This window comes from Suricata suricatta, chromosome 5 (genome assembly GCF_006229205.1).
Source record: "Suricata suricatta isolate VVHF042 chromosome 5, meerkat_22Aug2017_6uvM2_HiC, whole genome shotgun sequence".
NCBI classification, from domain to species: domain Eukaryota; kingdom Metazoa; phylum Chordata; class Mammalia; order Carnivora; family Herpestidae; genus Suricata; species Suricata suricatta.
Genome location: NC_043704.1, coordinates 121,996,075 through 122,012,179, shown reverse-complemented (window position 1 = coordinate 122,012,179; position 16,105 = coordinate 121,996,075). Strand labels below are relative to the sequence as shown.

At 38.1% G+C, this 16,105-nt stretch overlaps 1 protein-coding gene across 4 annotated transcripts in view; it reads right to left on the bottom strand.

Moving 5' to 3' along the window:
* PIK3CB (phosphatidylinositol-4,5-bisphosphate 3-kinase catalytic subunit beta) overlaps window positions 1-16,105 on the bottom strand; it is a 168,817-nt gene that overhangs the window by 29,632 nt on the left and 123,080 nt on the right. For all 4 annotated transcript variants that reach the window (XM_029940169.1, XM_029940170.1, XM_029940171.1 and 1 more), the window contains 2 exons: window positions 13,603-13,746; window positions 12,289-12,388 (listed from right to left, as the gene is read on the bottom strand). In XM_029940169.1, coding sequence (XP_029796029.1) covers window positions 12,289-12,388; window positions 13,603-13,746 — 244 coding nt within the window. The remainder of the gene's footprint in view (window positions 1-12,288; window positions 12,389-13,602; window positions 13,747-16,105) is intronic.

Here is a 16,105-nt window from a genome sequence, read left to right as displayed (position 1 = left end):
TTTGATATAATTTAGGCAGCAACCCAATTCTTGGAGGAATTAAAAATAGCTGTCTTTGTTTTACAAACCTAGTCTTTACAGGACCAGAGATGAAGCTCCAGAAAACAACTCGAAATCCACCAAAACTTTTTACCAATCCAAATTGCCCCTATTTATCTCAATAGGCTTGGACGTATTATGAATTCTGGTCTTAAGAGAACAAAAGTTATAGGAAGAGCTTGCATTTTCCCCCCTGTGCCTTTAAGATATAAATGTTCTACCAGAGTATTCTCCATAATTCTTATCTAGACCATCTCTTTGACATGCAAACTTCAGGGAGGTAACTCTTTAATTTTTTTCTAAATGCTTATTTATTTGAGAGAGACAGAGTGCCAGTGAGGGAAGGGCAGAAAGAAAGGAAGACCTAGAATGCAAAGCAGGCTCTGGGCTCTGAGCTGTCAGCACAGAGCCAGACCAACACTGGGCTGGAACCCAAGAACCACAAGAACCACAAGATCATGACCTGAGCTGAAGTTGGGCACTTAACCAACTGAGTCACCCAGGCACCCCAATTCTTATCAGAAGGGAAAAACAAGTCATCTGGAACTTGACTTGTTAAGGACAAGACTCTCCTCCACAAGTATTAGAAGGAGTATTAGTCACCTACGCAGGTATCCCAATCTTATTCCAACTCAGAAAAATAATTTACAACCAACTGTTTTTTATAAGCAGTGACTTTTTGTATTACTGCATCTAATCCATTATAGTAATTTAAAGCTAAAAGCTAGAAGGTCTCTGTTTGCTTCCATCTGTGTTGGTGTGTATGTCCGGACATATGCTTTACATGTGTGGTATTTTATACCTCCAAATGGCACTGCCAAAATTAATTTGTAAAAGAGCTCTTAACCAAGCACTTACATAAATTTAGTCTTCACAAAATTCTCAGAAATATAATAGAAACTATCTCAAATGTTTTTCAAGTATACATGTTCTGGAATAACTTTTGTTAATTAAATAAGTTCATTGGTTGACTGGAAACAGGCATATCTTTAGAATTATCAACATTGAATATAATATAGATAAACAACCTTTCTTCTACCTGAATTTACTAGCTAAATTCATGTATTTCTGTTCTAATCTGTGAGCAAAAAACAACTTAGAACAATGTCTGATTTTGTCTAATGTCTCATGAATTTTTCAGGGGTAAAATACACATAATTGTTGCAAACAAATGATTTAAACAAACATAAGTGGAATAAGAGATAATAAAGGTTTTAACAAGAATTATATTTTATTGTATGTGTACTTAAAAAGTAGCTTCGAAAACTCTGGTAACTTGAAACGTTAGAGCTCTGCTAAGTTAAAATAAATATAATAGGGGGTGCCTGGGTGGCTCAGTTGGTTGAGTGTCTGGCTTTGGCTCAGGTCATGATCTCGTGGTCCGTGGGTTCGAACCCCGTGTCAGGCTCTGTGCTGACTGCTAGCTCATGAGCCTGAAGCCTGTCTTCAGATTCTGTGTGTCTCTCTCTGACCCTCCCCTGCTCATGCTGTCTCTCTCTCTCTCTCTCTCTCTCTCTCTCTCTCTCTCTCTCTCTCTCTCTTTCTCAAAAATAAATAGAACATAAAATAAAATAAAAGTAAAATAAATATAAATCTGTTGAATATTTAGATCATTTCCAAATACGAAAATACCAAATCATTAATTATTAAACACAGGTTTAACTACTTTTGGCTTATTACAGAGAAACTAAAAGATATTTGGATGTGTTAGTGTACTGGAAAATTGAAGAAGGCTTATGATTCTACAAATTATGAAATGTATTTATGGATTTGCAAATGTAAAAAATGCTGGTATAACAGTTGATAATTCCTTACTTCTTAGTTTTCACTAGGAACCAAGGTTTCTAAGGGTTAAGAATTCTTTTGGAGGGGCACCTGGGTGGCTCAGTTGGTTAAGCATCCAACTTCGGTTCTGGTCATGATCTCTGCTGTCAGTGAAGAGCCCCACTTGCAATCCTCTGTCTCCCTCTCTCTGCCCGCCTCCTCATGTGTGTGCTCTCTCTCAAAACTAAATATTAAAATAAAAAATTATTCTTTTTTTTTTAATGTTTTAAGAGAGAAGGCATGCACAAGCAGGGGAGGGGCAGAGAGCGAGGGAGAGAGAGAATCCCAAGCAGACTTCACACTGTCAACACAGAGCTGTATGTGTGGGCTTGAATTCACGAATCGTAAGATTACAACCTGAGCCAAAATCGAGTCGCATGCTTAACTGATTAAGCCACCCAGGCGCCCCTAAAGATTAAGAATTCTAATTAATATATGCAATTAAAACTACAGAAATAAGGGAAAGAGTTCCATATGCAAAGAAAGCAAAATGTGTGTTTTTGGTAAAAGGTTTGAGAAATGAAGATACATTTCTTGTGTTTGCTGTCTTTATCAGGTCTTTGATTACTTAGGGAAAGTGAGTCTTCTCAATATTAAAAGATCTAAGTTCTGCTAAGAAAATCTAACTGAGTCCCTAACTTTTTACAAGCAAAATAAGACATCTCATTTGGCGACTTTCCTGAAGTTATATGGTTGAGTTAGTAAGTAATATAAATGAGCCTATGATCAGGAACTTCTCAGCAATTGTAGAAATTATTGCAGAATCTGCTGGTAAAGTAAAAGAGGCCCAACAACCATTTTAGACTCTGGCCAAAGTTGTTCTTGATAGTAGGTCAGCCTTCAATTATCTTTTAGCTGAGCAAGAAGGTACCTCTGCTGATGTATCTGGATTAACATTTCTAAGGAAGCTGAAACTCAGTTACATAAGATCACTGAGCAAGCCACTTGGCTTAAAAAGGTGACTCCTTCAACAGGGTCTTTGTTTGTTTGGTTTGGGTCTTGAGGACCATGACTCCAGAGTGCACTCCAAACACACAATAAGTGCACTGCTTATACTTACAATAATAATCTCTCGGGTACACTGGTATCCTCTCACAAATTTTAAATGCATGTTTGTAGCCACTAACCATCAAACAAATAAACTCCTTAAGACTGAAATGTCAAACAAAGAACAAGGAGAATGACTGGCTTCCATAACCTACGAATACCACACGAATTAAGCAAAGACATCATAACTTATGGATAATGGATACCACACAAAAGGAACAGTAAAAACTGTGAGAACTTCAGAACAGTATCTGATAGTGGTGCTAATGCCTTAAATCTTGATCATATCTCTCCATTGAGCTGAGAGCCTGATCAGAGGGGAAATGGTAAAAGAAAATGACAAGCCCAAAATGCTAGGCCAAGTCATCAAACTGGGGCTTAATACCTAACCTAAGGAATTAAGGGTAGTAATTTCAACCACCCCCAGAAGTGTAGTCTTAATAGTCAGGAATTTTCTGATTAACACCAATTAGGTAATCTGTCACGTGTTGCATATTAAGAGCATATTTACAAATAAAGCCTTGTCTTCCAAAGTCAAGATCCCAGTGGGAAGGTGAATCTGGATATAGGCAGGTCTTGACGCTGCATGAACCCCTAAACGGCAGCTCTCTGTTCAGGAAGGGAAAGGGTCCTCCACTGTGTGCTCCTGAAGACACGTCCTTTATGAAGCAGATTTTCCTCAGACTTTCCTTCATACCCCACTTCTGCCTTGTTGAGTATGTCTGACTGGCTCTGTGTGACATGGGCTCTGCTGGGGTCTGCAGGCAGCGGTGAGGCCCCTTGTCACCCCCTGAGCTGTCCAGTCTGAGAGGAGGCAGCTACAGCTGGAAGGTTTAAGAACCTCCCCCACCCCCCACTCCACCCTGCAAAGGAAAATGAGGAAATCTACCTAACAAGGGAAGGTGATTTTCCTAAAACAATCACTTCTTTCCACCACATTTGTGCCTATAAAATCCTTTTTTGCGTGGTTCCTCCAACTCCCCTCTAATAGATTAGCTAGATGGGACACTGCCCAATTCATGAATCAATTAATAAAGCCAATTAAATGGTTTAAAAAAAAAGGCTTTATTCTCCATGCAATGACAATTACTTTAGGAATTTTTGAAATGGAAATGATATAATCCATCTACATTTTTAAAATATCACTTTAGGGGCACCTGGGTGGCTCAGTCGGTTAAGCCTCCAACTTCAGCTCAGGTCAGATTTCACGTTCGTGGGTTCGAGCCCTGCATCAAGCTCTGTGCTGATAGCTGGCTCAGAGCCTGGAGCCTGCTTCTGGTTCTGTGTCTCCTTCTCTCTCTGCCCCTCCCCCTCTCATGCTCTGTCTCCCTCTGTATCAAAAATAAATAAAACATTAAAAAAATTTTTTTAAATAAATAAATAAAATATCACTTTATCTGTTATGCAGAGAAGGGTGTGCATGTACAAGAATGGAAACAAGGGGCACAATTTAAAAAGTTAATGAAGACGTCCAGGTGAGAAAAGATAATAAACTGGACTAGGACAACAGACTTGAACACAAGAGACATTGATAGGTAGGAGATTATATTTAAGAGGACTATAAAATTAAGGAGACTAGGGACACCTGGGTGGCTCAGTTGGTTGAACAGCTGACTTCAGCTCAGGTCATGATCTTACAGTCATGGGTTTAAGCCCTGCGTCAGGCTCTCTACTGTCAGCATAGAGCCTGTTTTCGATCCTCTGTCCCGCTCTATCTTCGACCCTCCCCTGCTTATATATGCTCTCACTCCATGTCCCTCTCAAAAATAAATAAACCTAAGAAAAATATTAAGGGGACTAATAGCATCCATTTCATATAGTTGTGAAGAATGGCCCATAATAAATGGTGAGTAAATGTTAGCTATTATTACCACCATTAATGGGCTTTCCAAAAGGGAGGGATCAGATAATAACTGTCTTAACATGAATGAAAAATCATAATATGTAATATATAAAAATCACATATATAATATTAATCATCTGTGAAAAGCTATGGGAGTTCCTTTGGCAATACAAATGAGTTAGAAAATATATATGGAACTGGAACTACTACAAGGATCTTATATAAAATAGGGTGGGTCACAAGAGAGGTATAGGAATGAGTAGGTTAAGAGTTAAGACACAAATGACCTTCAAATGAGACTGAGAGATTGGAAAATGTAGCAAGGTAGGAAAGTATTTGCCATGAAAACAAAGCAATGTACCAAAAAGCAAAGTCTGGGAGAGATATTTTAATTCTATAAAATATTTCAGTCAAGGGGCACCTGGGTGGCTCAGTTAACTGTCCAACTTCGGCTCAGGTCATGATCTCACGATTCATGAGTTTGAGCCCTGCATCAATTGGACTCTGTGCTGAAAGCTCAAAGCCTGGAGCCTGCTTCAGATTGTGTCTCGCTCTCTCTGCCACACCTCCACTAGCACTGTGTGTGTGTGTGTGTCTCTCTCTCAAAAATAAACATTAAAAAATTTTTTTATAAATAAATAAACAGTAAGATATTTCAGTCAGGAAGACTGAATATACTGATTTCAGGTTATATCAGCTAGATAAAACTACCTTGCTAATAACTTCCTAGTTACATACAGCTTATAGTCTGATCTTTACACCCAGACAATAATCAATACCTGTAGTAGAACCTTCAGGACTCCTTTCTCTAACATGCACCCAGAGAACTAGACACAGTAAAGTTGATAATGCCCCCACTATTTTCATCAGAGCCAAGATGGAAATTATTCCCCTGGCTTGTCCAAAGGGACCTATGGCCTTTTATTACTGTAACCGCATACTGGGGGAAAGGAAATAATCAGACTTCCTGAAACTTCTAGACACTGGCTTGAAATGACACTAATTTTAGGAGACCCAAAATGTCACTGAGATCCAGGTGCTTATGGAAGTCAAATTAACAATGGAGTTTTAGCACAGATCTGTTTCACAATGAATCCAATGAGTCCCAAACCCATCCTCTGGTTATTTCTCCAATACTGGAATGCATAATTGGAATGGATATGCTCAACAGCTGGCAGAATCTCCATATTGGTTCCCTGACCTATGGAGTGAGGGTGTTTTGGTGGGAAGCAGAGTTAGTATAAGCTCCTCTACCTCAGAAAACAGTAAGCCAAAAACAGTAACCCGTTCCTACAATGACTGCACAGGGGAGTGCCATCATCAAGGACCTGAGAGATGCAGGGGTGGTGATTCACACCCCCACTCATCTTGCCTACCTGGCCTGTACAGATGACAGATAGGGCTTGGAGAATTACAATGGATCAACCTAACATTAACTAGTCATGTACCAAAAATGGTTTTGTTGCTTGAACAAATAACACATCCCTGCTATGTGGTATATACCTATTGATCTAACAAATGCTTTTCCCTCCATAGTAGTCAATAAGGAACCACAAGAAGTTTGCTTACGCTGTTGAGGCCAACATTACAGTTTCAGTGCCCCATCTCAGATGTGTATCAACTCTCTGGCCCGTTGTCATAATTTACTTTGCAGAGATCTTGACTGCCTCTCCCTTTAACAAGATACCACTCTAGCACTTTTTGGTAACATTGTGTTGATCAAACTTGGTGAGTAAGAACTAACAACTACTTTAGATCTGAAGAAATTTGTATGTCAGAAGGTGGGAAATAAATCCAACAAAAACTGGGGGCCTTTGATCTCAGTGAAACACCTAGTGTTCAACTTGTGTGGGGCATATCTTCTAAGGTAAAGAATAATTTGTTGCTCTGACCCTCTATGACCCAAAATGAAGTACAACAGCTAGTGGGCCTCTGATTGTAAAGACAATATACTGCTCATGTGGGTAATGTACTGCAGCCTATTTACTGAGTGACCTAAAAGGGTGCTAGTTTTGAGTGTGATCCCAAACAAAAGAAAGCTCTTCGATGGGTCCCGATTGCTGTGCAAGCTGGTGTGCTACATGGTCCATATGATCCGGCAGGTCTAAAGGTGTTTGAACTGTCAGGGGCAGACAGAGATGCTATTTAGAGCCCTTGGCAGGCCCCTATAGATAAATCTTAGAACAGGTTCTCAGAATTTTGGAAGAGACACCTGCCATCTCCTATAGAGAAGTACTCTCCTTTAGATAAATAGCTTAGCTTGCTACTGGGATTTAGTAGAGACCGAGTGCTTAACCACTGACTACCAAGCAAGCATGTGACCTGAACTGCCCATTATAAACTGGGTGTGACCTGATCCACCAAGACATAAAGATGGGTAAGCAAAATAGTACTCCATCATCAAATGAAGTGGTATACATAAGACTGGGCCTGAGCAGGCCCTGAAGGCACAATAAGTTATATGAAGAAGTGACTCAAATGTCCATGGTTTCCTCTTCTTGATACATGACCTTCTCTTTCCCAGCCTGCACCTGTATCCTCACAGGGAGCTCCCTTCAATCAGTTAACACAGGAAGAGAAGACTCAAGCATGCTTTACAAATGGCTCTACACGGTTTGTAAACACCATAGGAAAGGAAACAGCTACAGAACAGCAGGCCCTTTCTGAAATAATTCTGAAGGACAATGGTGAAGTGAAATCCTACCTGGGGGCAGAACTTGGGAAAATGCACCTCACTGTTTCACTTTGTTTGAAAGGAGAAATGGTCATATATGTGATTATATACCTACTCATGAGCTGTGTCCAAAGCCTGAGTTATGGCCAAGGACACAGAAGGAACATGACTGGAAAATTAGTGACAAAGAAATGTGGGGAAGAAATATAGGATAGACTTCTTTGAAGAGGGAAAGAAAGAAAGAGAGAGAGAGAGAAAGAAGGAAGGAAAGACAGACCGACAGAAAGAAAGATAATGTGTCCCACTGGATATTCACCAATGGGTGTCTCTGGAAGAGGATTTTTATTATCAAATGGATAGGACAACCCATTCTATGGATTCCGATCAGTCTTTTTCCCCAAACACCCCAGTCATCACCCAGTAGGTTGATGAACAAAGGGTCCAAGATGGTAAGGATGGATGCCATGCATGTGCTCAGCAATATGGACCCCCACTCACCAAAGCCTACCTGCCTATGACCACTTGTGTGCCTGCTATGCCAGCAGCTGAGACCAATACCGAGCTGCTGATACAGTACCATTTGTCCCAGATGGTCAGCCAGCTATCTGGTGATAGACTGCTTACAGCAGACTGCTTCCACTATGGAAGGAGCGATATTTTGTTCTTACTGGAATAGACACTTCAATCTGGATATGGATTTACCTTGCCTGAATACAATGTTTCTGTCAAACTACCCTCTGTGGACTCGCAGAACGCTTTTTCCACCGTCATAGTGTGCTATACAGCATTCCTTCAATCAAGAAACTCCTTTCACAGCAAATAAAGTGTAACAATGGACTCCTGCTCATGAAATTCACTAGTCTTATCATGTTCTCTACTAACCTGAAGTAGCTGGCTTGACAAAAGAGTGCAAGGGCCTTTTGAAGACTAAGTTACAGTAGCAGCTAGGTGGCAATACCTTGCAGGACTCAGGCAAGCTTCTCCAGAAAGCTGTAAATGCTGAGTCAGCCTCTAATATATGATCAGGCCTCTCCACAGCCAGGACTCAAGGGTCCAGAAATCAAGATTTAAAAGTCGAAGTTGTATCACTTACTATTCCCCCCAGGGCCCCACTTGCAAAATTTCTGCTTCTTTTTCATGCAACCTTATGCTCTACTGACACAGAAGTCTTAGTTACAGAGGGAAGAATGATTCCAAAGGGAGATGTAGCAAGAACTGTATTGAACTGGAAGTTAAGATTCCAGCCCAGCCACTTTGGGCTCCACAAGCCTCTGGATTAACAAGCAAAAAAGGGCATTATGATGCTGGCTGGAGTGACTGATCCTGACTGTCAAGAAGAAATTGTCCTATTGGTCCACAGAGGTAAGCAAGAGTTAGCCTAGAACACAGGAGATCTCTTCTTAGCATTACCATGTCCTGTGATTAAGATCAATGGAAAATTACAAGCTAAGTTAGGCAGGACTACTAATGACCTGGACCCTCTAAGGATGAAGGTTTGGGTCAACCCAGTAAGTCAAGAACCAAAAGTGAAACGCTTACTAAAAGCAGAGAGAATACAGAATGAGTTTGAAGAAGGTAGTAATAAATACCAGCTATAATCACATGATGAGTTACAGAAATTAGGATTGTTATGAGTATCTTCTGGTTTTGTTATGTATGTATTTTGTGTGTATACATATACATAAACATATATGTATATGCTATATATACACAGTTTGTTTTCCTTCCCACTGTTCTCCTTTATCATGTAACATAAGATGTACTGACTATATGATAGTATTTAAGTGTTAATGTTACATCATAGTATTTAATTTATAGTGTAGCAAGAAAAGCAGGCACCACTCAAGGATATTACCTCCTATTCTGGGAAAGAAGTTAGTGCATTTTTGCTTGTACTCAAGATATAACATTACAAGTAATTCTGAACTTGCTATGATCTTTATTTGGAGATTAAATATGGTTTACAGCGCTACGTATACATGCAGGTTGATGTATGATGATTAATTTTATGTATCAACTTGACTAGGCCATAGTGTGCCCAGATATTTGGTCCAACATCATTCTGGGTATGTCTGTAAGGGTGTTTTTGGATGAAATTAACATTAAATGGGTAGACTGTGTAAAGCAGATTGCCCTTCCTAATATGGGTGGATATATCAGAACCTGTGAAGTTCTGAATAGAACAAAAAGGCAGACCTTCCAGCAAATAAAAAGGAACTCTGCCAGCCTGTCTGCCTTAAGCTGGGACATAGGTCTTTTCCTAAAACACCGTGGGTGTTAAGTTTGTCTGCTTTCAGACTGGCAGTTACTTTCTATTGACTCTCCTGGTTCTCAGGGCTTTGGACTCAGACTGGAACTTCAGCATCAGCTCTTCTGGGTTTCTAGCTTGCTTAACTGAAGATTTTGGGATTTCTTAGCCTCTGTAATCACATGCACCAATTCTTTATAATAAAATCATCTCACCATCCTCCTCTGCTTCATTCTCTCTACACAGCTGACCCCTGAATAAAAGATTAGGGCTACTGACTCCACCTCCAGCCCCACACAGTCGAAAATCTGAGTATAACTTTTAATTCCCCAAAAACTTAACTACTAATAGCCTATGCTGACAAGAAGCCTTATCAATAACACTGTTAACACATATTTTGTATGTTATATGTAGTATATACTGTATTAGCTAGAAAAAAAAGAATGTTGTTTAGAAAATCATAGGAAAATACATTTATAGTACTATGCTGTGTCAAAAAAAAAACCAGTGTATATGTGGACTCATGTCGTTTAAATTCATGTTGTTCAAGGGTCAAGTGTACACACACTTATTGGTTGCTTCTCTGTAAAACACGTACTCCACTGAACTAACGCCAACTAAACCAGCAAAACTTACAAATGTCACCTCCACTATCAACTCTTTCCTAATGTCCTGAGCTTGATTACATGCCTCTCTTTTGTGCTTCCATAATATTCCCCTAATACTTAACCATGTATTTCTTAATTATTGATTTGTACACCTTCTCAATGGAATAATAAACTCCTTGATAACAATAATATAACTGGGGACCTTTGTGGCTCAGTCGGTTAAGCATCTGACACTTGATCTCAGGGCTGGTCACAACCTTACAGTTTGTGACATTAAGCCTACAAGGGGCTCTACACTGACAGTGCGGAGTCTACTTAGGATTCTCTCCCTTTCCTCTCTGTCCCTCCCCCATTCATGCACTCTCTCTCTCTAAGATAAACAAAATGCAAACTCAGATAACATAGTTTAAAAAAATAATAATAACATAACTATTTTCACTTCACATTACCAATACCTAACAGTAATCCTGGCATATAGTAAGTTTTGAGTAAATGGATATTAAACCATCAAGAACACCTTCTTGTGTTTGTTTAGATGATACTCAATTTAAGAAAAATCACTGCTTAAAGAACAAGAGTACATTGTTGCTACTTGTCAATAAAGATTCTGGCATGAAGAAGCCAGAATAAAGAGTTGTTTTATTTTGATGCAGAAATTGCTCTCATCACATCCTTCAGGGGATGAATAACCTACCAGCCAATCAAGCTTGGGTCATGGTTATGCTTCTCACTTGCAAGCAAGCTCTCAAAAAACCATTACTATCTGCAATTACTTAGCTATATAAATCAGGATTATCTCCAAAACACAAGAAATAAATATGCTGAGACCACCACTATCAATAATAGCTTCTGATTTTGAAATTCTATGTTCAGTAAAACAGCTTCATGATTCTGTTTAATGGCTTATATTTTATTTTAGCCTCAAAATACATTTACACTGATAAAATGACCCTATTTTATATATTGGATCTATGTTTAAGTTCTGATTTAAAAAAGAGATTTGTGATGCTAAGAAGGTTTGAAAACTCCCAATAAGAGTTTTCTAGCTGGACAGACCTAACTTTAAAACTTTTTCCTGTCACTTTTTAGGCAAGCTAGTTAATCTCCTGGAGCCTCTGTTTTCTCCCTTGTCAAATCCAGAGAGTATGAGCAACTACTGTGACACATTATTAGGACAGTAAAATAACATAACACTTAGTATGGTTCCTGGCATATAAGCATTTAATATCTGACTGAATATCACTAATATCTCATTATCTTCAATGATTAGAAAATGAAGGTCTAGAAAGAAGATAAGGGTCTACAGACCTATATATATAATTTGAAAAAGCAGCTTGAGGATTCTGAATTCTGGATGTTATATCATGAACTTTAGTGTCAAAATATCTCAAAATAAAACCAATGGTAGAATATATGAATCATAAATACTATGCTAACTGGAAACTGAAACTCAGAGATATAAAAAAACAAGGTCTAAAAATTTCATGACCTGTGTCACCATCACCATCAAACCCATTGCTAAGCATGTCTATATGGGCATTTCCTATTAAACTTTAAGGTATGTTATTACTATGAAGAATTCTGAATTTTTCAGGGTACACTCAATTAATATTTGGATATTTACTTAACACTTCATTTCTTAACTTAAATTTTTATTTTAAAATGTATTAATGGGGCTCCTGGGTGGCTCAGTTGGTTAAGCATCAACTTCAGCTCAGGTCATGATCTCTGGTTTGTGAGTTCAAGCCCCACGTCATGCTCGTGCTGACAGCTCACAGCCTGCGGCCTGCTTCAGATTGTGGGTCTCCCTTTCTCTCTGCCCCTCCCCCACTTGCTTTCTGTCTCTCTCTCGCTCTCAAAAATAAACATTAAAATAAATTTTTTAATGTATTAATCAGGTTCAGTTACTGAAATTCTTATGGAATACTGGGAGAAATAGCATATGACACAATTTATCAAATACCATGTGGCAAACTAAACAAAAATTTAAAAAGAAAACAGATACCTGCTTAGAAAGCACTTTCATGTGCCCTACACTTCCCCGGCAGTATGCTTCAAGGATGACGCCAAACTGTACTGAGACAGCAGGAATGTGCACTTCTGACCTGTAAATAAGTTAATAATATTAAGATAATTTGCTTATAAAACACTTCAGCTCAAAAATACTGACTTCATATTATGAAATAAATGTATGATGCCAGTCATAAAATGGAAGAACAAATCATCTTGTCCACAAATATTAGTGGGATGGGCAACTTCCCAATTCTTTAAATACCACAGTTCAAACACAAGTGTAATTTTATAATTGATTTTTTTTATTCCAAGAATTCAAAATTTTCACATCTCACCTTTTTGCCTTTTGCAGTTGAAATGGTAATGGTGTCAATTAAGACAATAAAGTGAAAGGCAAACTTCTGACTCACATCACACAACTAATCCCTCAATTAGCTTCTTTTCAATTTTTTCTCACTTAAAGAATGGTGTACCCATTTGAAAAAGGAAGGAAAAATATATTTTGTTATTCCCTGAGGGGCTTAAAAATAAGAAGGCTGAACTCAATGAGAAAAGATGACAAGTTAAGATAAGAAAGGAAATACCTCTATGGATAATAAAGGAAATCAAGGTTCAAAAATGTAACTCCCAAAATTATTATCAAAATAATATAGAGCTTATTTCCCTTAATCAGTTTAGCTAAAATAGGAGAAAATAGTATTTTTAAGATAATCATTAGTTTCAGTATTCTGAAGTCCAGATGAAAAAGTCAAAAATGTCTGAGTACAGAGTCAGAAATGAGGAACCAACAATTTTGCTAGGAAAAAAGAACTTCATTTATCCTTTCTAATTTTACTCCTATATAAACTTGGTGAAATAAGGTTCACATATTTCTGAAAATGACCTAATAAAGAAGCTGAAAATAATATTGCTCTTGTTCTAGAAAAACTTTAAAATCTTTACCTATTAGTAGCAACGATATTACTAACCAAAGCCTTTCAGAAGGAATAAGTTAAGTCTGGTTTCAGCCCAAGTATATTAACACGGTAAGTGTACTTTACTGGAAAATAGCAATACATTAATATTTAGTTTCAGTTAAAAATCAAGGAGGCGTGGTGAGACACTTATCTGAATTACTTTGCCAAATCCTGAAAATTAAGAGTTGGGTATCAAGAAATAGGAGAAGATACCAAGAAGAGTATAAATGTTATAGATGGCTCAGAAACAACTAAACCAGCTGACTATTATACTAAATGTCCGGTATTATTCTGATTTACATTTACAAAAGCACAAGGTGGACTCCAATCCAAAAATATAAAAGACTTACCTAAGGTGCCAAAACAGAAACTGCCCTATCCTCCGATTAGCAAGTGCTCTTTCTAATAGGAATCTTGAGAGGGCACAGTCAAGAAAAGGCTCGTATTTTAAAACTTGCACCAGTTGTAAAAGATATTGAGAGAGTTCTTCATCACTAAAAGAAACAAAAGACAAAATAAGTCACTCAACAACAAATGCCAGAAAGAGATCCCTTCCTGTCAAACTATCAAACATTAACCTACTAAAATGCAATGGTTCTTTTGGGTCAGGCTTGTTATGTATGCTTACATTCACTGTCCTGTTATTAAAATAACACAAGAAAAGCTCAGGCTTTCCTATGGGCAGAAGAGGGATTAGAAAAGACAGGAGCAAAGAAGAAATATATTTTCATTTAATGATCCAGGTTTATATGATTAATGACTGTATTTACAATCAGCTCAGAGCTACAATAAAATTAGGTACTTTAATACTGATTTTTGATCTTGCTGGAAAAGTTATATACTCAGTCAACCTTTTTTTTTTTTTTTAAGTTTATTTTGAGTGTGAGATGGCAGAAGGGGGGTAGGAGCAGAGAGAAAGGGAGAGAGAGATTCCCAAGCAGGTTCCTCACTGTCAGCACAGAGCCTGACATAGACCTGGAACTCACAAACCGCCAGATCATGACCTGAGCGAGCCAAAACAAAGAACAGAGTTGGAGGCCTAACTGACTGAGCCACCCAGGTGCCCTAGTCAACCAGTTGTTTAAAATAAATAATTCCATCAGTACTTTTTAGTAATTTATTTTCCTTTCCTATCAGTAGGGTTAAGTAATTCCTTTTCCCAAATAATCAGTGAATGTTAAAATATTAACTTTAAATAGTTTAAAGGATAAGGAAATGAGTGTAACTGACAATTGATTCACTGAATTAATACAACATAACATTGTAGTTAAATGAGCTGAACTACTTAAGGCTAAGAGGTTCTCTATTTTGTGTGCATCTCCAAGTCATTCACTTATAAACACATTCTATCAGAGGTCAGGTAAGATGAATCCCAAGTCCTCTATTTACTAACTACAGTCTCAGGCAATAAATGGTTAAGAAAGTAGTCTAATGCAGATCTGGGACTGAAACCGAGAGCAATATATTAAAAAAAAAAACCTCATTCGCAGAAAACTTATCATAGGAAAATGTGTCAGAATTACTGATATGGAACATGGAAATCACAGCAATCTTTTCATGGGGATCAGTATATTTAAGAGAAACACCTGGGGGTTGCCTGGGGGACTCCATTGGGTAAGCATCTCTTTGGCTCAGGGAATGATCTCATGGTTTTTGAGTTCGAGCCCCACATGGGGCTCTGTACTGACAGCTCAAAACCTGGAGCTTCCTTCAGATTCGTGTCTCCCTCTCTGTCCCTCCCCCCTCTCAAAAATAAACAAACATTAAAAACAAAAGAAGAAAGAAAAAGAAAAACACTTGGCTCAGTACAAAGGGAGCCACGCAGCCCCTTGCCTTCAGGTGTCCAATGCAAACTTAGTAAGACTAAAGACCAACTGGGAGCCTCATTTTTTAAAACTATTCACCAATCTTAAGTTTATTATAAAATCTGTGCCTATATAAATGGGAGGTGCTTAGGTGGCTCAGTCAGTTGAACATCAGACTCTTAGTTATAGCTCAGGTCACAATCACAGGATCGTGGGATCAAGCCCTTCACTGGGCTCCACACTTAAGTATGGAGCCTGCTTAAGAGTCTCTCTCCTTTTTTGCCCCACACCCCCCAGTCACCAAGTGCATGCATATGTGCACTGTCTCTCAAAAAAAACAAAACAAAACAAAACACAAAAACCCAACCAACCTACCAATGGTGTAAAAGAAACGAAGTATAGAAATAGGGAAGGCTTCCTCTTTCCTTACACTTTAACATCACTCCCCTAAAGTAATAACTATTAAGGAGTTTGTGTCATTTCTTTTGGCTATCATGTGGCTTCAAACACATACGACTTTAAAAAGAAGAAAATGTGTTAACAGTATCTGTAATTTTCTAAGAACTCCTATTTTTTTAAATAGCCATACAACCTTGAGGGTGTCATGCTAAGCGAAATAAATCAGGCAGAGAAGGACGGATACCATATGTTTGCACTCATAGGTCTAACAGGAAATTTTCAGAATGATCTAGCTTCAAGAAAAGCAAGCAGTTAGTAGTGCTTAAGAAAAATTGATTCAGTATCTAATGGATAGTTGATACCTGTCACAACACAGCATTTTATATACTGTTAAGTGAAACTGCAATACAATCTGAGTTTATTTTGGGAGTGTTTGCTGTATAATTGGAATAATGAAATGTTTAGAGGTGCAGTAGGCATGACTTTGAGTAGATAATGAAAGAAAATGCAAAATGCTTATTGATTTATGATGTGGTTTCATCTTAGCTTGGGCAAACCATGCAGTATTTAATACATAGTAGCAGAATATTTACTATTGAAGCTTGAAAAGATGTGAGTTCTTTGTGTGCAATCTTTCATTTATGCATGT